General features: G+C 49.9%; 1 protein-coding gene across 1 annotated transcript in view; it reads right to left on the bottom strand.

Annotated features, from left to right (window-relative positions):
* The window catches only part of LOC129215463 (collagen alpha-1(XXVII) chain-like), a 162,588-nt gene that overhangs the window by 40,045 nt on the left and 94,945 nt on the right, over nt 1-27,598 (bottom strand). Inside the window, exons 26-36 of the mRNA XM_054848650.1 lie at nt 22,800-22,853; nt 19,866-19,919; nt 18,999-19,052; nt 15,703-15,756; nt 7,020-7,073; nt 5,565-5,609; nt 5,352-5,396; nt 5,095-5,148; nt 4,337-4,390; nt 1,857-1,910; nt 196-249 (exon numbers count right to left, since the gene is read on the bottom strand). Coding sequence (XP_054704625.1) covers nt 196-249; nt 1,857-1,910; nt 4,337-4,390; nt 5,095-5,148; nt 5,352-5,396; nt 5,565-5,609; nt 7,020-7,073; nt 15,703-15,756; nt 18,999-19,052; nt 19,866-19,919; nt 22,800-22,853 — 576 coding nt within the window. The remainder of the gene's footprint in view (nt 1-195; nt 250-1,856; nt 1,911-4,336; nt 4,391-5,094; nt 5,149-5,351; nt 5,397-5,564; nt 5,610-7,019; nt 7,074-15,702; nt 15,757-18,998; nt 19,053-19,865; nt 19,920-22,799; nt 22,854-27,598) is intronic.

Genomic DNA, 27,598 nt, shown 5'->3' with positions numbered 1-27,598 from the left:
ACGTAAGATGGTGAGCTCAAGCTGACAGGCTCTGGGAGGATGGTGTTTCTACCAGCCGCAGAAGAAACAAGGGCCATGAGGATTACGGGATGCCCGGAGCAGGGTCTGTCTGCGCAGGCTGTGGGGGGACAGGGAACGGATCCTCTGGGGAACTGGTACAGCAGAGAAGTCCTACCAGAAGGCGACCATACTTACTCTTTGGCCAACGAGACCTTGCTCTCCAGGGACTCCCAACAGGCCAGGATCACCCTACAAAGAAGCAGCCACAGACATGGAGACAAGCTGTTTATGGACAGCAAGTGAGCATGAAGCGCTTCCCATTGCACCCCTCATTTTGACCTTTTGTTTCCTTCTCCCACACAAACACCTTCACTTCAGTTTGCAAGGGGGTCCGAAGGACAGGCTGGCATCACCGGCGCCTCTGCTCGCGGAAGGCCATTGCACACCTCGCGGGTTCTGTTGCAATGATGCTCAACAGGACAGGGGTCCTGGAGCGGTTTGTGCTGCCTGCAGCTGCAGAGCCAGAAGGCATTCCCTTGGCACGGCCCTTTGGCAGGAAAAGCAGCAATGCTGGGTGCAGTGCGGCAGACACAGCCGAGCGAGGAAGAAGAAAGCTGACAGCTCTTTGAGCCCCAGCGTGACTGAGGAGGGTGGAAAAGAACCTGAATCTTTGATGGCACCAAAATAAATGAACTGAAGGTGCCTAGAGCTGGCAAACAAACGGATCTTGGCGACAGGCTGCGAGGTTGCACAACGGCCGTAGGGTAGCTACCTCCCATGTGTGCCCATCCAAGCTAGCTGCTCTGCAGGACAGAGAGCTTGGGAAATGCAGAGGGAGAAGGAGAAAAAGGTTTGACCTATCCATACATCTCGTCTTACAGCAAACTGCGAGTGATGACCGTCCGGAGCAACCGCAGCCTGTCCCAGCATGGGACTCTCGCTCTCTGACCCCCCAGCAAGGACGTGTTGCACTGACAGCGAGTAAAGGGACGTTTGTGCAAATCATTGTGTCCTGTTCCCGAGGAGGGCAGCCAGGAGCACGGGAGCTGAAACACTCGTGCACTATCAGGATGCCAAAGACACGGTAGCTCCAGTGAAGTGTCAGAAGATTTGCCAAGGAAAACATGGCAAAGGATGGGCTGGGGGTGGGGAGCGAAGAACAGCAAAGAGGAAATTGCATTTAATCCCCACATAGAGTGTGTTCAAAAGCTCTGCACACAGGAGCGAACCTTCAAACCAAGCGGAAAGGGGGCGAGGATAAAATAAAAACCCCTCTGAGCTGCTCAGCACAGGGATCTTATTCAAACAAAGAGATGGTTTTTACAGGCCTTTCCATGTGGACAAGAAGGTGCATTCATGGCTCTGGAGCAGGGCACCCTTCCCCCATAACCATTAGAGGAGTTCAGTCCCCACAGAGCTGAGGCTTGGAAACTGTGGCAGGACCTTGTCTGAGGGTATTTTTAAGTTTGGGACCTTCCTAAGACTCTTCTTGTTTCAAATTAGAAGCTGCCTGGATCTCTGGGTCTCAAGGACTCCCCTCTCCACTCAGATTTCGGATCTGCAAAAGAGTTGAGCTTCATTTCCAAGGTCCTTCACAGCTCTCGAGGCAGAAGACCCCTGGGACGGTGCTTTGCCCAGCACCGACAGCCTCCCCCCCGCAGGACGGGGCTTAGGAATTTGTAACCGAGGCCTTACAGTTAACCTGATTTTATTTTTTAAACTTTAGCTTTTGTTGAATATGCTGTTTGATTTGGCTGCTGGAGGGTGAACCCGCAACATTACCCAGTCCTGCAGTACCGGGAATTGCTGTTATCCCCCTGGTTGGACAGAGAAACTGCACTAAGGGTTTTTCTTACCTTCATGCCAGGTTCACCTGTGAGGCCAGGTTGTCCCATTGAGCCAGGCGGTCCCTGGAAAAAAAAAAAAAAGATAATGAAAAAACCCATTGTAACCAAGTAGAAAGCAAGATCAAAGACATAATTCCTTTAGCAGAGCCCTCCCGGGACAGCGGAGCCCTGGTTGCGATGTAATTACCTCCCCAGAGCTGGCCCAGGGTACGCAGCATCAAAGAGGCCCGGTACCCCTCGTGCCTGGCTCCTGGGAGGGCTCTGCTCGTCTCTCACGCCTCCCCTCTCCCCAGCCCCGCGGCAGCCCCCCAGCTGCCCCTGCCAAGCGCCTCTCTCCAACTCCTTCCAACTCCTCTGCTTTCTAAGGTTAGTAACCACGCCGTGGAGCAGCACTGGGACTAGTTAGGAAAGAAGGGAAAAGGTCCAGAATTAAACTTGAAAGCCCTTCACAAGGGTCCAGCAGGTTGGCTGATACAGCAGATAACAAAAAATGTTCAGCTGTTCTCTTGCTCCCTGCTCGCTGCTTCCTACAACCACCCTTCTCCATGACCGCTGGTGTGAGCACATTCTCCGCGCCACCAGCCTCGTTAGGGCGAAGCATTAACGCAGCCGCAGGGTTTGCTCCTTTGCAGGAGCAGCTGCCCCAGATGCCACAGCCTCAAGCTGAGCCATTGGCCCCACGTTCCCGGAGAGCCAGGTAACGGTGCTGCCAGCTCCAGGACAGCTAACGGGAGCCAAGAACATCAAGGCTACACCAAACCCTCCCGCACAAACTTTGGCCAGATTAGCCTTGACACTCATCACCTGCTTTCTCTGGCTGTAACGGGCCAGCAAACAACCTAACGCCAACAACTGGGCTTGGACCAGAAACCCAGAGCCCAGGGCTGCTGCCAGGCTGAAAGAAAGCAGCTGACAGATGAGATAACACGGCCCTGTCTATCTGAGCGGAGGGGCTTGGCATCCCTCAGAGAGCCGAAAACAAGTGCTTGGCCCGGAAAACTATGGAAAGTGAGATAGAAAGAGGGAAGATGAGAGAATGACCTTGTGAACTGTTACTCGGTGTCCAGCTGCCACATGCGGCCTTGCAATAGAGAGGTCACGTTCATTAGATACCTTTGGTACAGAGATCAGTTGGGAGCTTTAATCTTCGTACATTTTCTACTACTTCTGGGAAGCATGGAAAATGATAATCTGTGAAACGAGCCCAAGGATGGGACAGCAAAGCTTGTCTTTAAAAGGATTTGAGTGGTTTGTTTACTTATGACAACAATCTCCCTTCTCCTTGCAGTTAGGAATAAAGGGAAAAAAGAGCACATAATCAAGGGAGCACTCGGCTGCCCAGGGAATAAAGCCAGTTCCTGGCTTCCTGAAATGGATTCAAGCAGAGGAGGGAGCAGGGTGCGTGTTGGGTTTACGAACAAGTGGTCAAGTCACGCAATGAGAAAATTCAAGCTCCAATGAAAGCAAAAATCCTGCTTTGGTTTCTCCAGAGGTGCCAGTGCACAGAAAGGCTCCTGGAAGAGTCACAGATTTGAATAAAGCTCTGTACTTTCTTGGTTGGCAGCATCCAGAGTAGCTCGGTAGCAGCTTTCCAGCTCCCCAGTGTGGTTTACCACGCTGCGAGCTTGCTCCATCCAGTCTTGCAGCCATGAGAATGGAAACTTTCATGACTCATACACTTTGCAGTAGACTGCATTAAAAGGCACCTTCGCTGCTGTTTTCACGACCAAGCGAAACATCATTATCTATATTACAGCTCGGGACCTACAGAAAGGAGCTACCCAAGGGGAACTGGCACATCTGGTACACGCAGCCAAGACTATAATACTTCAAGGGGAGTGAAATCAAGCCAAGACTGCAGACAATTTAGGGGGAAACCATGGAGGCATCTCCTGCACGCCATCGGGCCACCATTTGGCAGCTGCTGCTGCTTTGGTTATGGTGTGTTTGTGCCACTGCTTCATGGCAACGGCGACCCAAAAGCACAGTCAGCCGCAAAGACATTTCTCTGAGCTTCTTCCACTGGCTGCAGCGGCTGGTGACGGGACTGCCACAGCAGTCCAGGCGGGCTGACAAAACTGTCTTGTCAGCAACGGCACCGGGGAGTGGGAGAGACTAGTTTTCAGTTTGAATTGTTGTTGTATTTGGTCCCTGACTCTGCACCCTAGTGCAGAAAGGTGGTCCCTGGTGTGGTCGTAGAGCCATGCCTGGGATTCGTGTGTCAGTGTGGTCAGCTTTGAAATGTTTCTCTTGTTGTGAAGATGGGTCTGCACATCTACCAACTGGGTGTCTATGGCCTGTGATGAAAATGATGCTTGAATTTCTGATTTTCACCATTTGCTTTGGAAGTTGACTTTCAGACTTGAGGGAAATCCTTCCTGCTCATGTCCCCAGGTGTGGGAGGATGCACCTCTGCACATTTACTCCTCTCTCAGTCCTGCTACTCTTGATGCAAGCGGAAAACAAATAGGAGCAAAGATCAGACCTACCTTATGCCCGATTTCTCCCAAAGGCCCAGGTGGCCCCTGTGGTCCTTGTGGACCCTGAAAGAGAGACACACAAGGCTCTTTTCATACAACTGTTTTCATTTCTGAAGGGCCATCGCTTCCATGGTCTGTAAGACAAAACAGCAGTTCCCTCCCACATCACAGCAGAGCTATGCAGTGTGCAAGAGATGGCCAGTGAGATGGAGAGGCCAGCAATGGGTGTGCTGAGGCACCTTAACAGTTCCGGGCAGTCCCCACAGACACAGAGAGCAGGAGATGACCCTTCTTCCTGCTTTGGTGGTCCTGTTGGCCCTCCTTCAGGTCTGTGTCTTCACCTGTCATCTCCAGTGCCTCCCCCAAAGCTGTGGGCTCAGTTCTGACCATCAGCCTCCCTCCTGGTCCCCCTTCCACTCTCCCTACCAGTCCAGTCCAACTCCTCCTGTTACATCTGACCATGTCCCAGACCAAACCTTGCCCTTTTTTTCTCCCTTCCCTTCCGAAATCCAGCCCAGGCTGTATCCTACACTCTCCCTGGTTGATCCACAGCCCCCTTTTGCTTTTCAGGGGTCTGACCTTGTCTTTCCTCATGCCTCCTAGGACACTAGCCAAGTCTTTCACATCTCTGACCACGGTGGAGCTGGCAAGGACAGAGAAGCTGGGAATGGGAATAAGTGGTGGGGAAGAGACAGACAGAGAAAGAAATGAAGTGTCTGTGTGTGAGCAAGGGAAGACAGATGAAGAGAGAGTGATAAGACACTTGCCGGGTCGCCTGGAGCCCCTTTTGCTCCTGGAGGTCCAGAAGGTCCTTGGATACCCTAGAAAAATCAAAAACACCAAGGTCAGCTCCAACCCCAAAGCAATCCTTCATGCCTCTCGGCAGTAACATGCATCTCATAAATGCTTCAGTGACATAAATGTGAGACACTGTCCAAATTCTTCCTCTCAGACCAGGACTCAAAACTTACAGAATTGAGCGAAACAGAGGTTATGAAAGGAAGCACAAGAGATGGACACTTACTGGGAAGCCACGTGCTCCTGTCTCCCCAGTCTCACCCATCTTCCCCTGTGAACACAGTTACAGCGATTAGCAGCTGGGAATGTGCTGAGACACTCGCGGCGCTTTGGCCTGGAGAAGCTGCAGTTCCCTAGGCACAGCATACGTGTGGGTACCCCCACGGGGCACTGACCCCATGCCAGGTTTGGCAGGCACTGGCTGTCACAAAGGACATACCTGCAGCCCATCTGGCCCCAGCTTCCCTGGCTCCCCTGGTCGGCCCTGCAAAGCAAAAAGACAAAGGCACATCGGCAGGAGCACAAACTATCGGTGATGCTCTTCTGCCCCAGCCCACCTGCTCTTGCATTTTTGTGCATTAAAAATCCCCTCCAGTTCCCTGCAGCTTTTTGAGAGGCCAAACACCCAGCATCCTGCCCTGAGGAACACCCCAGTCAGCAGGGACTCTGGGCAATGGGCTGCATGACCTAAGGTTTTTTTTGAGCAAACACTGCTTTGGAGGAAGCTGGGATTTCTCAGGAGACTCAGCACAGTCCTGCCTGGCAGGGCATGAAATAAGGGAGATTCCCCATCCAAATTGCATTCACAGGGCCATGGATGCCTGTCCTGGGTTCGGCTGGGATAGAGTTAATTTTCACCAGAAGCTGGGATGGGACACAGCTAGGAGAGGTGACCCAAACTAGCCAAAGGGGATATTCCATACCATGTGACGTCATGCTCAACATAAAAGGGGGCTAGTCGGGGAGGGGGGCGCGACTCCAGGACGCGTGGCTCGGGGATGGTCCGGCTTTGGGACGGGTCTGCGCATGCGGTCTGAGTTGTACAGTCGTTGGGTGAGAAACTGCATTGTGTATCACCAGTTTTGTATACTCTGTTATCAGTACTGATGCTGTTATTTCCCTCTCCCTTTCCTGTCCCAGTAAATTGTCCTTATCCCACCCCACGAGGTTTTGCCTTTGTCTTTCCATTCTCCTCCCCATTCCGCCGGGGCGAGCGGCCGCGTGGTGCTCAGCTGCGGCTGGGGCTGAACCACGACAGGGCCATGCAGGGGATGGAGCCTGTGACGTTCAATGCCAGGACGAGGGTCCAGCTCGGCCACACTACTCTCACATCAGGCTGCTGCAGAAACTCTCCCATGGACTGCTCTGAAAGCCTGTCCTGGAGCAGGCTCACCTTGGATGAGGGTCTGCTCAGGCAGGGTACCTGCCAGGCTCTCTTTGCACCAGACATCTCCTGCCCTGTGGTTTCTCCTGTCCTGATCTAATTAACAGGAAGTACATCAGAACAGACATGTATTCCTTTAGGTCATATTTCGCCAGTTGTGTTAAATTGCTCTGATATTTGTGCTAAATTCAGATTAACAGTCAAGCGTGTGCACTGCCAGTTAAAGCTGCTCCCCCTCCTGTGAGGGACCCTGTTGTTTTAGCACAGGCCCTTTTACGTTTGTGGACGGCCTCTCTATTCAGGGTCTCAGACCCCAGCCGTAAGGACATAAGCCACATTGGACAGATTTTACCCCGGCTGCACAAAAGACTCATCCCTGCTGGTTGATCCTCATGGAGCAATTGAACATCCCCTGTTCCTGGAGGAGGATGTGACCTTGATCGTGCCCAGAGCATTTCACAACACAGCTAAGAGCAGTTTCAGCCAACCTGGCCGCCCACTGGCACTCACCTTGACACCTCGTGACCCCGGCTCACCTACTGGTCCATCAGGCCCTCTGGCACCCTGAAAAAAGGCAAAAGAGAGGCAAAAATAAGAACACAGAGTATATATCTCATTGGAAAATACAGCAGTCACCCTAGCTTTGGCCACCAGGAAAATCCATGAAACCAATCCTGGCTAAGCCAACCCATACCTGGTTGGGTTGAGCACAGCAGTGTGGAGCCCAGCACCCAACAGATCCCTTCTGTGTTTGTTGCTTTGTTTCTCACCATTTACCAGCACCCAGCACCAAAATACTTTTTATTCCTGTTAAACCAACTACCAACCGCTAACCAAAGCTGGAAGAGAAAGGCAGGCCAGGAGCAGCGTTATTTTCAGACAACGGTTACGTGACAAGAGTGTTGTCGATGCGCAGATTTGCAGTTCTAGCCTTACTGACATCAAACCCCTTCCTGCCCAGAAACCCCGCTTTTCCAACTGCCCCTGCCCTCAACCCTGGGCACACCGCACTGTCTGATGGTCGCCATCAGGGCAATAAAGCTACAAAACATACAGAGGCTCACAAGCCCCCACCATACGGTACCTTCGCAACTGTCCTGGGCCCCAAACTGCTCCCAAAGAGCAGGGTCCGTTTGCTGGCAGCTGAACTCCAAGCCTTCGGTTCCAGCTACCTGCTGTTTAAAGAACCGGCTGCTGTTAAGGATCAGGCAGGTGCTCATGCATATGCACGCTGGGAGGAGCGCAGCCTGCCGTGCCTGCTTCGGCGTGTCTGGTCCTACGCCCGGCATCTGCTCCCGGGTGTGTGCAAGCGTGCAGCAGGCGTGAGGACCTCGGGAGGTGTACGGGACACGCGCACTGCTGCTAATGCTCGTGGCACGTTAAGAGTCCAGACAGCGAGCGATGCTGGATGTGATTAGCTAAAATGGAACAGCTCGTGGTACAGCTCGGGCATCCTCGAGGAAGGGGCGTCCTTGTTCTTCCAGAGGGTGCTAGGCAAGGAGAACACAGGTCTCGAGGAGGGGATAACTGTGACCTAGCTTTCAAGCTCGTTTCAGAAGAGCTGAACACGCAACCCTCTGCACCATCTGAACCCCAGAAACCAGCACGTCACAGAGAATAAATAGAGCCATGGTCAGGGAAAATAAAACAGTAAAAAAAGGGCCTATCGACAGACTCTATTAACGCACGTCATGTTCATAATTGGGCCATGAGCTCAGTTGGGACTCTTAGGCGCTACTGCAATATAAATAATAAATAAAAACACAGAGTGGTGCTAGAATGTAGTGGTAAGAGGAATCCTGAGAGCAGGCCAACGCGGAAATAGAGAAAACAGGAGCCAACGTGCTTAATCGGGATGCAAACCGAGTGCCAAAAGTAATAACAGGGCTAGGGAGCCAATGTGTTAGAAAAGCAACTCCAGTATGACAGGCAAAGAGAGAGAGACTCACAAAGAAAGGCAGTGTAACAGCAGAAGATGTATAGGAAACGTAGCCAAATTATTACAGCAGACAAACATTGTCAATATAAAATAATGCAAAAACTTTTACTGTGCTTGGCAAAACCCTGGGCTGCTGAGCGTACCAGAGATTAAATAACCAAAAGCCTGTATTGCATGCCAGTAAGACACAGCTCTAAAGAATGCTCAGCCTGGTCTCCAGGACAGACGGACAGAGGACTGTGCACCAGATGGGAACACCACAACCGAATGGGGTGTTTCACAGATTGGCGCTTTGCTACACTAATGTAATGCCAGGTCTCACCAGCCCTAGACCCCAAGTGCCCCGGCTCATGCTGGCCACTAGATCAGAGAGCAGCAAAGACCAAAAGTTTTATTAGTCCATGTCCCCGTAAACCTCAAAGCACAATGACATAAACCAGAAGGTAATTTAAAAGCAGGGCTACTGACAGCTCAAGGCAGACTCAGTTGGAGTAGTGGGAGAGCAGGGCTTGGAGGCATCTGGGGAGCTGCCGGGGGTGACCGGGACACCCGGTAACCCAGCAAAATACACAGACCTGCCCTGGGCTGGGTACTGGGCTGCCCAAAGAGAAGGGAGGTGTCAGCATCTGCATGGCGCTGGCACCCTGGGAAAGTACCCTGCCACCCAACTTCTCATCCTCCCTGGAAAACACACTGTTCCCCTCCTCTTTGAATAGCCATTTGGATATTCTGTGCAATTACACCTTTGCTATCTGAGAGGATGGGGTGACCTTCTTGTGAAGAAGGGGAAGGATGTGCAGGGGGAAGGATTCAGTAGCTCAGCCCTGGTGTTGCCAGAGGAGGGAGCAGGGATCAGGGGCAAGTGGGACATGGAAACAACAGTGATGACCCAGGTTAGAGGTTTCCATTCCAGGACAGATGCTGCCAGGGAAGGAAAGTGGGATGCATCTTGCCCCTCCAGACCTGTCTTCTGTAGCCTGTCCTGCCCTGTCCAGCCCCCTTTGCCTTTTGGGCTGCTCTGAGCTGGGTGGAGGCTGTTGGGTGCCCTCAGCCCTCCCTCAGTGCTGCAGCAAGGGCAGTGATGGCTCTGGTTCTCAGCGGTCCAACCCGGCAGGGCTGGTTGACTGGGGAAGTGTTTACGGTATCCTCGTTTCTTCCAGCAGAGCCCTGTCACCGGCATCGCAGGATCTGCCAGGGCAATCTCACTTCACAGCAGTCACCTGCCTAATCCCATCACAACACATCTCATCGGCATCTGACCTGAAGAAGGAGAAAGTGACCCTGTATTCGCAAATGCATGTGGCAAGCTTCATCTTCTCCAGCCTTCTGGGCCGAAACCCAGGATAAAGGCTTTCCCTAATTCGCCCTGACAGGAAAGGCTACATTTAGTCAATTAGTTAAATCTTTAAAACTCTCTTTTACTGACAACGCCGGTTAGAGATGAGTGAGTGAGGGCCTGGCAGCTCTCCAGGGAGCGTCCCATGCCAAGCGCCGCAAAGCACAGCACGGTGCCTTCCCCCTGCACGGCTTGGCCTTGCAGGCAGGGCTGAGCGCAGCTCCTCGGGCTTCCCTTGGACCCTTGGTGCTTCAGAATTAACTGAGCAGGCAGGCACGCCTACCCCGAGCGTGGCACGGCAGAGGGACCGGGGCAGAGAGGCGTCTTGGGGAACGTCGTCCTAAGGGCACGTGCAGCACGGACCTGTCCTAAGAACAGGGTAAGGAGGGTGCAGAGTAAGGCATGGCTTTATCACCGGTGTCAGCATCTCTAGGAGCCCATAAAACAGAGAAGGAAGCTTTTATCTAGTCTGTGTTAGTATTTACATGGCAGTACGCAGCGCAGGAGAGGTCCCGCTGGGCCAGGGCTGTACAAACAGTGCAAGCTCCAAGTAGCTTTACAATGTAAACAGGAAAAAAAAGGAGGGTTAAATCGAGATCTGTCCACTCCTTTGCACATGGGCAGCCAAGGCACAAAGAGATACAGGTTCATGGCTGATGGAGCGTTTGAGAACCTGCTCAACTCTTTCACCAAAGGCAGTTGGACATGAACATGCGGCTCAAAGGCATTGCCAGATCCATCTCAAAGCAGCTCACCCGAGGTCACGCAGGGAGTCACAGCCAGGGACGTGCCTGGGCAGCCCCACTGCAGCACATGAGGCACAAAACCAAGTGTCATCACTCATTGCTACCTAAAGACATGAGTTTCCCATTTTGGTTGTGTTGTCAGGCAAGAGGAGCCAAATTGGTATTGCGCAGGAAATCGCAGCTCTGCGACCCTGCGTCCGCACGCCGATGCTCCAGCTGCAGTAAGTCACGCTTGCACTGAGGTCCTGGATCTCAGCAGGCAGCGAGACACTTGGGGCTGGGCAGAGCCCAGCATTTTCTAAATTCTAGTTTCAATGTCTTATGCAGGCACATTTCTCACTCTAATCCTTGTGTAGGTCCCCATGGAGCTGTGTAGTAGAAAGCTAGCGTTAAGTCCTTGCAAGTCTCACCTGCAGTCACATTCTGCCTGCTGTAATCATGAGTTATTTTTAATGTAGGCTCCAGAAACAGTAGCAAAGCAGATCACAGTGCCACAGGATCAGTGGGTACACAGGCCAAGACAGTACTTCCCTCAGAGACGTGCAATACTGAGCAGCACTATGAGCAATCCCAGACAAAGCAAAGTGTTACGGTGTTGGCTAGATATGAACAGCGTCAGCTCACAAATGCAGAGGAATTCAGCTCCAGGCTTTGCAACTCAGGTTTATTGCTAGTCCATGTGAGGCAATCGAGATAGACTCTGCTGCTAGAGCGGACAACATTCCCGCAGAACAGAGCTAAATACTCAACAAGGTGTTTCTGCAAAGCAGTGCTGCATTTCCCCGTTTAAAGAGATACTCAGAGCTCAAAGAGAGAGAGTAACCAGCCTCTGACTGCAGCAGCAGCAGCACGAACAAGCAGTCAGTAGCTCCTGTCCAGAAATCCGAAGCTTCTTCCTTACCCCTTTACCCAAATAGTGATATTTCACTATCGCAGTCTGGCCAAATGGAAACCAAGCAGATGCCTTGACTGAAGCTGAAGGGAGACGTTGCTGGCCATAGCTAACTTTTCCTCAAGCACTTCTAATACTTTTTCAGTCAACTAAAAAGATACCCAAGAGCAAAACAATATACCTCTGCTTCTTTTCCATGAACAACTTCTCAGCCGGGCCTGGAAAAAGCAACTATTTTCAGGTTTGCTTAGATAACACCACTTTATAAATGCCTGGCATTTACAAATTCCTGCAGCAAGAGATGCTGCGAAGCATCGGGTCCGTGCGGCTGAGAGATAGCGGTCCCCTCCCGCACAGAGCTGCAGAGTGCTGAGAGCGCAGGTGTGCAACGCCGTATCTCGTCTTTGCAGGCTTCGCCTGGGCAACAGTTCATGCAGGAGGTTGATGAACGAACGGCACAGTAGAAAAGAGAAATATGCTTTGAGATTTGAAAAGCTCCTCTGAGTCGCCTGAGGCAGTACCCAGCATCCCTTCCAGTGAGAGGATAAAATGCCAGAAATACAGACAGACACCTTGGCCAGAACAACGGGACAAGGTAAGTCACTTTACAGCAGGATTTCAGGTGCAGCTTTATGATCTGAGTTGCAAAGTCATGGCTCCAGTTGATATTTAACATTTTGCAGGGATTCTCAGTCAATACCCGTTTTTTTTTATATCGCTATCCTCAAAAGAGGATGCTGGAGACCACACGATTTCCTGCTGTGAAGTGCTGATTAACAGAAATGCGCTTTTGAATTTAAGTGAGATAGGGTGAGAGACTTGCTGAATCAGCTGCCTCCAAATTTAAACCTTGATTTGGTTAAATAATTAGGTTTAAACATGTGCAGAGCTGTCATTAGCTGAACGTTAAGCACATGTCCAAGTGCTACACTGAATACGGATGAAGGGAGATAAGCCTGGGCTCACATGTCCAAGTTTCTTGTCCTTAGGGAAGAGGAGCGGGGAAACTGCATTTGTGGGAGATTGTTCATTATCAGTTTGATAGGCTAAACAAAGACTTGGGAAGGAACGATAGCCCTGTCGTGACTAAAAAGAAGGTTACAATTTTAAAAGAATTTTCTTTTTAAAATTTGTATTTATATCTTGACAATACAAAAGCTATCAGAACATAAATACAGACCCCCAAAAGTCTCCATTGTTCTTTACAATCAAAACCATATTTGCTATTTACGTTTTCTTCAAAAGCAAAATTACTTTAATGAAGTATCCACAAACAGAGCTCATGGAATCCACAAACATCTGGCGGAGGCTGCATTCATGTTTCCACTCTGAATTGAATTACGTCCCTTTTGTAAGCTAGGATAGACAGAGGGTAATGTCTGAAATTACAATTGGGGGATCATTTCCCCATCCTGAGAAAACCAAGAGCTGGAATAGCAGGACAAACTAAGCAAAAAAAGAATACTATGTGCCTGGAATGTCTTCTGAGCATAGGAAGGGTAGGAAAACGTGAGAAAGAGATATACAAACCAGAAATCCTCCAGGCAGGAGATCTGCTGGTCCTTACAACACTGACTTTCCCACATCATATTCACTGAAATCTGCAGGATTTCAGAGCAAAGCCCAAGTTCCTCCTCTCTGCTGGGAATCCTAGAAAGGACGTCTGTCTGTCTCGCAAATTCTGTACAGATTATATCGCTGCGGTGCTCAAACACACCAAACTCCACCACGCAGCGGGTGCTGAGGGCAGGATCAGCCCAGGGCACCAGCAGCAGATCCGCACGCCCAGCGCCCGCTGGCAGAGGCTTACCCCTTTCTGATACCCGTGTCCTTAGGGCAAGATCAAGACCTTAAAGCACCCTCTTTCCCCAGGCACTGCCTCCTGTTCTACCTCCACGTTCTGAACTTCCTGGGGTGACTTCTTGTAGGCTCTGCAGCCAGCCGGGATAGAGGATCACTGCATTTCTGGTTTTCAGAGCTGAGATGCACTTTGAAGTCAGGGCTTCCTCTGTGGAGGAATGTCCAGGGACTGGCACAAGGTCTGCTGGACTCAAGATCTGGAGAGGAAACGCAACCCAAGGCCATGAAGCTGTGTATCTCTACCATGCGGTACGTCATTTTGAGGATGGACAGTGCTGGCAGCAGTTGGTGTCCTGCAGGATTTATCCTGAGGGTTTGGCACCCTCTCTCTGGACCTAGCTACACCCAAGGACAGGTCCCTGCTCTGCCAGCCAACCTCCTTTCTTAGGAGTCGAATCCAGCCTTGCCCTTGGTTTTACCTTATGCGATAATATTCCCTTTGTCATTCCTGACAGTATGAGCGGAGCTGAAACCAACCTGGCCAGCTGTACTTTCCTTGTGGGTTGAGGACTTCAGGCCAACGCCAACGTACGAAGCGGAAGAAGATTTATGCGAGTGAATCTCACAACCCATGAGCCGAACACCGCAGCTGCACGTGGCTGCCTGCCGTAAGGAGAGGCTCGGTGCCGGGGGATGTGGCTGGCATCCCTGGCTGGCAGCTGGGAGGAGGCGGCGCTGGGACTCCTCCTCTGTCAGTGCATACATTAAAGGCACTGGCAGAAATGTCGGATGCCCTCGGAGCACTCATCTCTCCAAGAGCCTGCACAGTCGGCAGCCTGGATTCACTTGGAAGGCATTTCCCGTTCAGCTCTGCGCTGTAGTTCTACCTTGAGATATTTTCTGCCATCCATTCAAAGCCTCCCGTGAAAGAATGCCTCCAGTGTCGCATCCGTCGTGATCACGGATGTCCTGGACAGCTCGGTTAATTGCTGCTATGTAGCACAGAGAACCCTCGCTCCCCAGGGACCCTCTGAGAGCGGAGCTGGGGAATGAGATCCACAGGCCTTCCCACCAAGGAGAACAGAGACGCAAGGAAGCTGTTTTGCCCAGCCACAAGATAAAAGCTGAACCCTGATATGCATCTGCCGGGCTTGGATGTTACTGGTGTCCTTCTAGCTGTGCTTTTAAAGCTTAAAGCAGTTCCAGAGTACATAACTCTGTGGTTATAAAGCTTTCTAGTTGGTTATTCCATTTCCTTGTGCTGGTCCCAGCTATTCAAAGAGAGTACTAGCTCTGGTATAGGGAAACATATGCAATGCTTGGCTCTCCCAAATTCCCCAAGCAGGAGTTGCAGGAGAAGCAGAGACTGGGGGTAAAATGTATCATTTACTCCAGCCTATGTCTTTGAAAATGAAACATGGCAACAGATCTCATAGGATACTTGGAGGGAGAAATGAAAAATATGTTGTTGTTGGGGCCTTCAGCAAAACCCACGTGTGCTCGCTATTAATACTTTGTAAAGCAGCTGGACAAGGAAAAACAACCCAAAGCAGGGATGCTCCTGCAATAAATGTCCCGTTGAAGAAGAAGAAAGATTGAGGAGCTCAGTGGGACGTGGGTTGGAAGTCACAGGCAGGAAAACAAGCAGCTTTGGCAGGTCTAGAGGTCACTCTGCTGGCGGCTGTCACCCAAACAGAGTGGGAAGAACCACACATGAACTGACAGAGTGCTTGTGAATATTTATCCAGCATAACGTGCGCTTGTAGCACTGTCAGTGCACGCTTACAGTGTGGTACTATTTAGCTATGTACAGGTAAAATGGGCTGGAAAAACCCACAGAGAGACAAAGCATGTGTTTACAATTTGATCATCTGACAACGTTAAACACACCTTTCTCACAACCCTGCAGAACGCTGCCAGAAGATATTAGTCCTGTGAGACCGAAAGGGGAGACATGGGAAGAGTCGCCTCTTGGGCTCCTCGTCAGCTCCATTTCTGCCTGCCTCATCTCTCAGTTCTATGTCATGGCATAACATTTCCTGCTTTATCTGCCTCCGGTTAAATCACAACCCTTCACATCTCAGCTGCTCTCTCTCCCTTGCCAGCAAAGGCACCTTTTCTGGTCTTCTGCCTGCACCCTTTTCCCCAGCCAGACACATCTTCAGATGACTAAGTCTTCACCATCCTCACCAGGAGTGTCTGTAAACCCTGTTTTGATGTTGCAGGTGGTTGGAAAAGACAAGCCGCACCACTTCCATGATCAGCTCTACACTGGGACACTCTCCTGCCCGTACACATCACTTGCAGTCGCAGCCCTGCGAAGACTTGCTGCACCGACCGCAGTCTGTATGCACAGCAGAAACATGGCTACGGAGGTGCTGTCCCAAACTGCTCATCTTCACACCCCCAAACTAATCCACCGGATTACTTTTCCAATGACTGAAAGAGGAGACGGATAAAAACTCGTGGAAAGCGCTTACCCTGCGGCCTTTCATCCCTCTTATCCCTGGCGCACCACGGACTCCTGCCGGACCCTGGAAGGGGAAAAGGGAAACAAAATGAAGATGGAGGAGGAGGAAGGCAGCAGCTGTCTGTAAGATCCCACATCCCTACGTGATCTGCAGGAGCCTCAGACGCAGACCCTTGACCAGCAGGTTGGTTCATTAAATTCTTGCCAAAGACATTACCATATTTACTTGTCTATAAATGGTCTTTTTTTAAACTCACTGATTGTCTTTGCATTATGAACGTTTAGGCCAAGGATCCTGGCTGAGGTTTGTATGCTTAAGTATCTGCAGCCTGTTGTCTGTGTAAGTGGTGTGATTTGAAGCAAAGTTGAACATCCAGAATTCCCTCCGAAGCTATTAAAAGCAGCTGTGGCTCAGTATCTGTACAAAAATAATAATAACCAGGATCTGTTTTTCAGTTGTCCAAATACAAAATCAGGCACCTCATCTTAGGTATCCAAGTTTGACCTTTTCAGCCAAATACTGATTTTATCTTCAAGTAACTGTTGCCCTGTTAGTGCTGCATAAATATTCATACTGGCAGATAGATGCTAATTTCATATGGACTGCTGGTGTTGCGGATGATCCTGTTCTTACACTTACAGAAAGGGTTCAGGTTTTCTTTTAACCTGGATTCGTACACACTTGATTTATTAATGTGCATACAGGAAACGCAGAAGAAAATTAAACAGCTTTTTTTTTTCCCTGTTACAATATTTATCAGTTTCAAAAATTAAAGGATATCTTCAATTAACAGGACTTTATTCTGTATTACAACTTTAAAAACCCATATTTGAAGTTAGTGCCTTTCTACTGTCAGAAAAGAAAACCTCAAAATGACACATTCCATTCTTACTCTCTCAAACATTCCACGTCAAGTTTTGCTATTTATATATTAATAGCTTTTACCAACTATCAACCCTGCAAACTCCAAGGATCAGAACAAAATTGGACTGTGATCTTCCTACTGCTTGTACTACTGCCACTAATAAAGATTTTGCTTTTGGAACGGAGGTATCTTTCTGCATGGCATGTAAGTTCAGAATACAAATGCTTAGCTGTTCTCACTCAAGATGGAAAATTTAGTTGACTGTAGCTATATTTATAATCACAGTAAATCTCGGTTTTGCTAGTGAGGTCAGTAGTGACTGGCACAGACAAGCAGTAGATGTGTCAGATGCCTGTTTTATAGAGATTTTTATGATAAACACATACTGAAATGAAATTCTTTGTTGGTATTTGGAATATCCTCCTGGAAGTCTCAGCCTGTCCCAAATAGCTTATGAAAATACAAGCGCTGAAACATTTGTTGTGATAGCAAAATGTTGGGGGAGCAACAAGATACCATGCTGGGAATTTCAAGGAACTGTTTAGAGGATGTGTGACCTTTAATTTACTACCTATATATATATATAATTCAAAACTGTGTATTAACGCAAAAGATGTAGCATGATGGTGAGCAGGAAGAGGAAAAAGGAATTCACAAGCCTCAGTGAGCTGAAGTGAAGGGCAGAGTTTCCTACCATTGACTATACCTTTGCTTCCCATTCCCGATCACCATCTATTGAATTAATCAGCCATCAGAGCTGCTAAGGCTCACTGGATAGCTTAATCTCAAAGATTTCTCACAAACAACAACAGCACGCCTCACGTCTGGCTTGAAAAGCAAATAATGAATGTTCTGGTGGAGAAACAGGCAGAAACAGCTGGAGTTAATGAGTGGGGATTTGATATTAGGGGATTATTTGATTCACTGGCTTTGTGGAGAAGTTTGACTTATTGAATTATCACTTTTTGAAATTCAGTCTTGGAGGAAACATTTTGCTTGGATGAACTTGTTAGTTGTTTGCCTGCAGGAGAACAGGGAACTGGCAGAAGCGGAAGGACCTGGGGACGGTCTCAGCTCCCAGAGCTCTGCAGAAAGGTTTCAGCATCTGCTCATACTGGTGTCGTCATGCCCCAGTGAAGTAAGACAAAACTCAGCCTCAACTAAAGGTACTAGTTAGTGGTGCACCAGATAGTGCTCCAGGACTGGGAGCTCTTTGCCGGAGGGCCAGTGCAGAACGTCTCTCTGCCCAGGACACGCTCCTGTCCTCCCCAGAGCCCACAGCATGGGGGAGGCAAGGGGCCTGCCTAATGCTCCGACCATCCCCGAGTCAGCCAGCAGCTAACGTGCTGGGCAAGTTGCTAAAAAAAGGGACATCTAGAGATATCCAGCTGCCTCCTAGGCTTCTCTCAACAGCTAATTAAGTGCCGCCCTGAGGGGCCACAGACCAGCTCGCTGCTGGGGGCTGCGGGCAGCATCATGCTCCTTTTATTACAAGGGCCTGGCCAGTGCCACGTTGCTGCTCTTCAGGTAGAGACGGGTCACCGCGAGGTGGTTCTTGACCTCAGACCTTTTCTTTCCTGACCTCCATTGACTTGCAGCTGTGAAATCTCTCCCCAGGCAGCAGCCGGCTGCAGCCGGCGGGCCCAGAGCATCCCTGAGCAGTGGGCAGAGCTGCCGCTGAGGCCAAACCGTTGGCGCTGCCTGGGCATTTCACTACTGGGATCTTCCTCCCAATTAACAACGCTGTGGGAATTCACACACTGAGCAAAATCCATTCCCTGTAGCCGCCCAGAGCTGCCTTTCCGTTGGATCCAGCAAACAACGTGCAGGGGCATTTGTGCTGCTGGGAAAGCTGGAGCTCCGTCTAAACAATGGCTGTGGGAAACTGGAGCCACACTAAAATCTACCTCCACACCAATTGCACGCTCCAGCCACAGCTGCACGGGTGCCGACGAGCCCGTCCAGGCGGAGGGGGCATCTGGGGGCAGCTGCTCTGCCTCTCACTCCAGCGAGGGGCTCTGCAAATGCAGGATGCAGTCATCGCATGATGCAGTCACCACGTGATACAGTCGCGTGATGTGATCGCCATGCTGCCAACAATTCCCAGCAGAAATAGAGGGCCTTGCAATAACGCCCTGAGCTAGTGAGCTTCTGTCCTGCTAAACAATAGAGGCTGGATTGTGAGTTTTGGATCCCCCGTTAGGGAAATAGGCTACAAAAGTTTGAATTAAGCAACACTTTTTTTTTTTTCTTTTTTTTTTTTTAGCATCTCTTTCCATGTTGCTCCCACGTATGGCCCATCCCTTTCCCCATATCTCTTGTTCAGATCAAACTCAAATCAGCTGGGACACAGCTGCTTGAGTCAGCCCATGAATGCCCAGGATACGGGATGCTGATTTTTGGTGTGTGGTGGTACAAGGTGATGATAGCCTTTACTTACTGTTGGTCCAGGGATCCCAGGAAAACCCACTCCTCCTGGTATCCCGGGGTGCCCCTAAAAGGGAAGGAAGAAGAAAACGTCTGGTGTGAATTCCCAGGATCTGCTCAGCCCTTCTTCCTCCAAGTGGGGAAGACAGGACAAAAGGCATTGTTGGTTGCTTGCAAGGTCTGGCAGTCCATTATTTGTCAGGGTAAAATTGCTCAGGGGCAGACGGAGAAGGTCGGGTGTCACAGGCCCAGCTCCAACCTTGCTAGCAATATAAGCAGCTAGATTTTCTGAACAGCCCAGAAGAGAATGGGCTGGATTAATATGAAAATCTGTCTTTGGGTCTTGCACTATGATAGACAGGAGGTAAGTGTCAGAGCAAGACAAGATCTTGCTGAGGTCCCCTCTGTTAAACTCCTCAGTGAGGATCCCCGAATGGCAGTGCACATAGCACAGCAAAACCCCATGAGCCCTGCGTCTCCAGCTGCCCCTGCAACTTGGTGGGATGCGAAGACCAGATCCCTGCTCCCGGACCCCCTCTGTGCAGTAGCAGCATGCTCGGAAGCAGGCAATCCTTCAGGTGCCGCAGCTTGCAGGTCCTAGTTATCTCTACCTGACACTACAGGTCCTCAGCTGATGGAGCTGCAGAGCACGTGTCAAAACCCAGTGTTTCTTTGAAGGGGAGACTGCTGAACACGACTGCTGGGGAGAGGTTATACCTCAATATCCACCCAGTCAAATGGCCATTCCCGCCCCCACAGAGACAGTTACATGACAATAGCTGCAGATTCTTCCTAAAAGACCAGGAGAAGCAGCGCCCTTTGCAAGGACAGAGAGAGAGAGGCAGCAGCAAGAGCGAGAGAATGCAGACTTACTCCTTACCATCGACCCCTTGACTCCTGGAGGGCCTGGGGGTCCCACCGAGCCACGGTCGCCCTAGGAGAGACAGAGGTGCATGAGGAAGAGTGAGGACTTTTGTTAACAAGCACTCTGAGCTGGCAGCAACAGAGATCTAGAGCAACGAAACAACTAAATTGCAGTCTATGCCATCAGATTTCTACCAGAAAGGCTTCCAGTACAGAATAATCATCACTCTCTTTCAAGTAACCAGCTCATCAGAGTAGTTAAAGGACTACAGCAAGAATGAGTTAATCCTCCATATCCCAAGAGAGGGGACTTTACTCTTGCCACCAAACCATTGAGGAACAAGAAACAAGCAACGCGCTCAAGACCACCTTGAACTCCGGACAGTGCTAGGACTCGATCCCAGGAGATCTCCAGCCCTTCCCACCCCAGGCACGACATCCCTCACTGTTCTGCAGTATCATAAACCCTACATGTTCCGACAGTTTTGAAAGCTGTGGTCACGAGGCCCTGCTGAGAGCAGGGAATCAAACTGGAAAAAAACAGAGATGCTGCCTGAAGTAGATGGCTGGTGCTTTCAGAAGGAGACCATAGGCATTTTGGGGGGATTTCCTATCCTGTGGCTCATACTGAGATCACAGTGCAAACAACAACGTGTTTATGAGAAGTTCAGAGCCGGATGCCTCCACAGCCCGCCCTAAAGATACTATCCCTTCTAAAACAAGCCACCCTTTGGCAATAAAAAATGTAACATACCAAAAAAAATCACTTATTAATTCCAAAAGCCTAACTTATCCCCACACGCAGAACATCTCGCTTCTCCTGAGTACATCCTTGGCCCTACAGCTCAGCCAAGAACGGGAGACGAGGTGTGAACCTCCGTGAGCACCACCACGACCCACTGACGTAAAGGGTGAGTTGAAGGCATGGCTCTAGCGATGGGACGTCGACTGTTTCTTTTTGGAGATGGTGGCAATTCCCACCACAACTGCCTGTACTCTCCCTCGCGGCCCTGGCAACGCACCGGGAATTAGGTGTGTTACATTTGTGTGCTCGGGGGGATGAGGAAGGAGGAGTTAGCACATGCTGCCAAGTAGTTTACGCCCAAAATCTGACCTACCTTCCAACAGCTAAAGCGTAAGGGGAAATATTTTCTGGGCTCTAAGCAGCTTATTAAAAACAAACTCCAGAGTTTGTGTTGTCACCAGTTGGCCCTTGTAAACCAATGTAAGGATTTTTTTCCCCCTGAATGCATGGATTTTATTAAGTACGTATTAACTGTATTGTTCTCTTTGATAATCTTTGGATTCTACTGGCTTCAGGCTCAAGTTTTGCAGCTCTCAGGATGGAGATTGCTGACTCAGCTATGTCTAATGAAAGCACATTTCCCACTTCATTTAGCTCACAACAGCATAGTAAGCTGTAGGATACTATGCCAACTGGAGGCCTGGTTGAGGTTTTGATTTGATGATAGTTATTTCTGTCATCCATAAGCTTGTCCTGGTAGAGAAGAAGCCTGATAGAAATCACAGCTGTGCTAAGGATCTCCTAGAGCGGATTTTCCAAGGACAGCCTGGGTTTGCCTTAAGACCAGCATAACATCATCATGTTACAGAGTCAATCTGCAGGATGAGGATGGCTCATGGGGTCAAGGCATTGGCATGGAAGTCACAGGGCCAGATGTGAATTTAACGGAGTGGGGAAGAAAAGATCTTCCCACATCTTCTGCATGGCAAACCCCTTGTTCCTCATTCAATGCAGGGCTGCAGCTGCCATTGAGACAGCTCACTCGGGCACCAATTTTCTGCGTAACCACCTTGGACACATCCCAGACTCTTTATTCCTGTATTCCTTCTGTAAAACGCAGCCCACATCATGTCATTCCTTTTAGTTCTTGTGTGCCTTGACAGTTTGGACTGAGCCTGCTTCTGCTACTGCTCCACCAGAGACCATGGAGTGCACTGGGCTTTCCAAAGGCTGCTGCAGACAAGCAATAAAATGCATTTGCACCGAACACAGTGTAACTGTCACAGTCTTGACATCATTACCCAGAGGACAGGCCTTGAAGTAATAAAAGCGCGAGAGAACTGATGTGTGGAATGCATCATTTTATGCTCTTTACTATCTTTATGGCTGGACTGTGAATAATTAAACCACCAATGAAAACCAGCAGTCTGCAACTGAGATACAATGAATGACATGGATGATTTGTCTTTGGAAGCTACCCCTGAATAAAATTTTACACTCTAATAGAAAACAAATTAATGTCCATTTACATTTTTTATGGAAAATAAAGCCATTGTTCTTCCTGAAAGAAGCATCTATCTGTACTGTACACAAGAGGGCACCAGCCCTTAGTAGCGTGCCCAATGCAACCACAGGGGCAGTCGGACGGGATGGTCCTCGTCAAATGAAAAGGGAAATATTTGGACCGGCCTTTGCTCAGATAGGTGGCTGCGCTCTTGTACCTTCTCTGCACCTGAGAAATTGCCGAGAGCTCCAGTTCAATGCAGGCTCAGCCCTGGGCCTGTGCGACCCCACTGGCAGCTCAGCCTGGGCTTGTGAGCACGACTCTGCACAAATCTGTCTGTAACCTCAACTCCTGGGACTCCTCCCTTGACCGGAACACAGGGCTGATGGGTCCCTCATTCCCAGAAAACACAGAATTGACTGTTAAATACAAGCTTTCTGGCAGATTATGAATGAAGAAATCTTAAATTTTCAGAGAATATTTGACAGCTTCTCCTTGGAGGGCAAGCGCATGTTAATTCCTAAACGTGAAGCGGATGATTTTTGCCTGGCCCAAGACTAGCTCAGACACCCTGGGTGTGCTGCCTTCCCGGCTGGGTGTTGCACTGCCACGACAACTTCAATCTCCACAATATTCCTCCCGCCCCAGTCTCCCTCACCCTGCAAAAGTTACAACCACCAATTCCTTGCAAGCAATCTTACCTTGTCTCCCACTATTCCAGGCTCCCCTACGGGACCAATGAAACCCATTAGACCCTGAGGAAAGAGAAAAGCCCAATTAATTTTCAGTTTTATTTGCTGAGAAAGTAAACAGTTTCTTTCGTCCACCTTGCTGGTTGAAATAGCACAGCATCCCTCGCACACTGCTCAGTAATTCCTACTGGCTACCAGAGCGGACAGAGTTGCTCCCGGCCATGGGAATGTCTAACTCCACAGCTGGTTCTGCTTTAGGCGCCAGCTGGAACGGCAGCACTAGGATCTGCAAGAGCCACAACATGCAGTATAGGGGATGAGTTAAGCACGTTTTGTAGAAAGGCCGAGTCCATAGCATGGCTTTGTTTTGCGAGCGTTTCCCAAAACGTCAGCGCAGCTTCCCTAAGAGCATCGATAGCGGGAGCTCCTGGGTTGCACAGCCTGAGAGTTGCCATCATTTTAACTGCTGTACCGGGTAGACTCCCTCTGGGTTAATCTGTGCTGCCTCAAACCCTTGTGCAAACTAATTTTGCCCTGGATAGTGTCATGCCGTTGGGATGTCAGGAGGAAACAGAGGTCTGAGGACGCAGCCAGAGGGGCCAGCAGGGCAGCAGATCTATCACGCTACTCAGAAACTATCTTGGAAAAAAACACCACCCAGTCTAAGATGAGGATTTGTTAGGATTTAACAACATTTGGGATAACGAAGAAACAAACAGAACTGCTTTTCATTAGAAAGATGGAAACAGATGTAATCTCAAGCTAAGATTCCTGAGAATTAAAATACAGCAGCCTCCCTACCAATTCAGCGGGTTTCTGGCTCTAGAGATGCAAGGGACCATCCTCCCTGCCACGGCAGGCACTCGCTCTCTCACCGCATCATTCCCACAGCCTCATCCCTAGTCCCCGTAAGGGTCACTGGGAGACAGACATCTATATTTACTTCCTCCAGTGAGTCTGTAACTGCAGGGATTCATCCCCTGTTGAAACACTTCATAACCTGCCCCCAGCTGGCACGGGTGGTGTCATGCTCTAGCTTCTTTGATTTTAGGCACTGGGAGGTGGCTGCTGAGCAAGTCGGAGACTGGAGATGGATTCTGCAGTGGTATCAACCTACTCTTCCTCTTTTTAAAAATAATTTGAAATCTTCATAATAAATAGTAAAGTTCCTCTATGCAAATGCAGCTCACCTTTTCACTTCAACAGCAAGGAGGTTTTTAAATGACACCCTCAAGAAAACATTCAGCATGAACAAACACAAGGGAAAAAAACTCCACTAGCAAGGCAGCTTCTGGAGTGTGGTCTCAAAAAAAGGAGAGCTTTTCACCCTGCTATCTCCTTTCTGGGGGAACAGCAAGAAAAGCAGCAAAAGTTTCCTCTCTGTACTCCTGCTTCATTGCTTTTTCTGTTCCCAGCTGGCCTGACACGTGTGCAGTTCGTAGAGGAGCTCTCTGCAGTCTGTGCATCGCTGCGGTTCTGTTTACATCCGTGCATCGACAGTGTAAAGTGATACCGCCCAGCTACGGAGGAGCATCTGGCGCGGACAGAGCAGCCTACTCACAGGTTGTGCAACTCCTCCTGCCACCAAAAGCCTCTCTTCTCCATGAAGTTACGCTCCCAGTGTAAAGCTGTAGCACAAAATAACCAGCCTCATTGCTATTCCCGTACGTGTGAGGCTCAGCAGACCCATTCAGAGAGAGAAAACACAATGTGGGTCACTCTCCAATGACTTTTAGAGGGAACAGCTTCTGATGATGACTCCAAATGCCGAGAGACTTCATGCATTAACATTCCTCACATAGTGCAATTAAATGCCATCCTTTGAACATCACTGGAGACAGGAGCTCCTCAGTGAGGCATGCTGATGGGATCAACAAAAGCATCTCTCACTGCTCAGCTGGCTTTGCCTCTTGCAGGGAGCAGCCACCGCTCTCTGCTCTGAGCGGCTCTTGTCGCACTCTGGCATGGGAGCAACGTCCAGGTGAGAAGGGTCTGAAAAAAAACCTCATGGGAGAAGCAAAAGAGCTCAGTGGGTACATTGGAGCCTGGAGTTAGATGCTTGCATTAGGAATTCATCCAGAGATGATGTCCCAGGAAACCGGCGTGCCACTGTGCCATGATGGAAATATTGATTAATCATGGGAAACTACCAGAAAAGCTCTACTATCCCACTGGGGACTCGATGTCACCAACCCTTCTGACATCAGCACTGAAATGGTCTTTGCTGCGTCCAAAGCTGAGGCACTCCCAGTGCACAAGCGTGCCATTGCAGCCGGGCTGCACGGACAAGACGCACGTGGGAGCAAAGCAGCACTGGACTCAACGCAGGAACCAAAGGGAGAGCAGGCAAATTTGCGGTATCTGCACACGCAAGGTTGCCACTGGGTGGCATTGCTGAAGGCTGCTGAATCAATTATCCCTTCAATTAGACACAAGTGCAGATACACAGCTGATAACTGTATCCAGTTACCAAAGTTTTCCAGTAGCCCAAGGCCACGAAGGCAGCAAATGTTAAGGCAGAGGAGAGAATGGTAAAGCAATGAGATGAAACAAGGAAATGCATTGCTAGCCAAAAATAAGATAATAAAGCAAGAGAAAATAAATCTGTTCCTTCATTTCCAATTTCTCAGAAAAACTGCAGAACTCTCTCTCTCCCTGGGAAGATGCTCTCTTTAAGATATTTCTGGTGTCTTCCCTGCAGAAGAAGAGAGATCCCTGCTCTTGCAGCAAATGTTGTTACCATTCAGAACAAGACTGAAACACTTCTGTGGGGCTTGGGGCACGGCGTTGCATATCCAAACTCAGGCTTGAAGGCTAATGCTTCTGACACAGTGTCCACAGCAGCAGCAGCTCCCACCTTAAAAAGTCTCCAAGGAATCTGGGTCACGAAGTGATGGCTGTGCTTCCCAGCCAACCTGGTGCTGCTCTACGGATGGTTTGCAGAGCACCGATCGCAGCACGCCAAGCAGCCCCCAAACCCAATGCCCTCCCGAGACCCCTCTCGCTGTCACAGATGTGCTGTTTGTTGTCACAGCCTGTGCAGAAACCCGCCAACGCCAGCGGGGGAGAGGCAAACGCCGCACCGCTGTGCAGGTAAGCGGCAGGATGGAGGGGGAGCACAGCCACAATTTCTGGCCCGGTTTTCACTCCAGAACCAGGGGAAATTCTGACTGTGCTGGTACATCAGGTTCCTGCTCAAGGGATGATGTCGCAGCTCCCCGCGTACCCAGCAAGAGGAGCATCCCGTGGCGTGACCAGGGTCGAGCAGGGCCCGAAGCGAGATGGCAGAGCAGGGACCCTGCGATGTGGCCGGCTGCCAGCACAGTAGCTCTGTAGTGTTTGCAACCAATACTGTCTGCTCTGGGGTAAATTAACCAACATCGCTGTGTCTGCAAGCAGACACAAATCGAGATAGATATGTCTGGGCAAAAAAAATCTCAGTAAATTCTTGGGAGTATATGAAACAACTGGGGGAGATTGGGTAGCGATATTCTCCACCGGCCAAAATGGGACAGACACTAAAGGGAACACAAGCAGCAAAAGATTTAGGTTTTAAGAACCAGAAAAGCCACCGGTGGCAAATATTAAATCAAAGCAGACATGAATTGTGGCCGTTACACTAAAATGGCTGCGGCATAACGTGTTTTTCCCAGGTTCCCAGGGTTGAAAAGAAGCCCTGCATCACACACGACTCCAGGCAGAGTGTGTAATGATGCACGTGAAGTCCCAGCAGCGGTGGCTGCCCGGATAAAGGCCCACAGTATACAGGAAAGAATGTAAAACATTTATATTAGACGGGGAGTTCAGCATGTCGCTCATGATTCAGTCTGCTGTATTCCCCAGCCAAGGGCATGGCGGAAAAGGGATGGAGATTGTTAAAAAGTTGCTGGGGGCTTGGGGGGAAGGAAAAGGAGGGGGGACCGGCGGGTTGTAATTCCTAACTCCTGTCTGGCTTTCCCCATTTATTGTCCAGCCCTGTCATAATTAAGCCCCCCCTCTTGGCTGCATCAACAGAGAGCAAGTCAGCAATGAAGCCTTGCATAAATCATAGCCCATTTGAGAGAAACAACCGAAAGGCGAGCCCAGCGTGAGCAGGGTCTCCCAGGGACGGGACCGCCAGTCGCTCCCAGCAGGAACCGATCACGGCCTTTCTGTTTTACTGGTTCGCTAGAACTCAAAACAAAACAAACCAGGGACAAAGGACGGGAGGGAGTAAATGTACAATCCTCCCATTCAGATGAAAGAAAGGGAAAGTAAAACAGTAAATATCACAGTTTAAGGGAGGACGCTCTGACCCGCAAAGCAAAGCCACGCGGTTTAACCCCCTGTGCACCAGGCTCAGGGTTCCCAACGGCTCTGGGGAGCGAGGGAAGGAAAGGTGGAGACACGCGACAAACCACCTTGGCAGATCAAAGAGGCTGCAATACACTACAGTGCCCGTAAATCCCCGCGTGAGAGGTCTGCAGCTCAGAAGGACGCTCTGGAGGGGAAGGTAAATGCATTGGGAAAGGCGCTGCTCTAAGACGTGGGAAACGCTGGTGCAACTCCCCGCTCGGTTCTTGGTGACCCATTTGACCTTGGTCAAGTCAATCTGTATCTCCGCATATCAGACCCCATCCTACAGCACATCCCTCTCTTGAAAGAGCACCGCAAGGAAAATACATTAAGGAGATAACCGATGGCGCTGCTTTCCTTTGACAAATTACTTTAGAACATCTGATATTGGGACAACATGCTTCTCCCTCGAAGGAACAGATACCCCAAGGGGTTGAGGAGTGACTGCCCTTCCCAGCACCGTGCGATGGGTG

Source organism: Grus americana, chromosome 20, assembly GCF_028858705.1.
Source record: "Grus americana isolate bGruAme1 chromosome 20, bGruAme1.mat, whole genome shotgun sequence".
Taxonomy (NCBI): domain Eukaryota; kingdom Metazoa; phylum Chordata; class Aves; order Gruiformes; family Gruidae; genus Grus; species Grus americana.
Note: the sequence above shows the minus strand (reverse complement) of the source record. Positions and strands in the feature narration are given on the sequence as shown.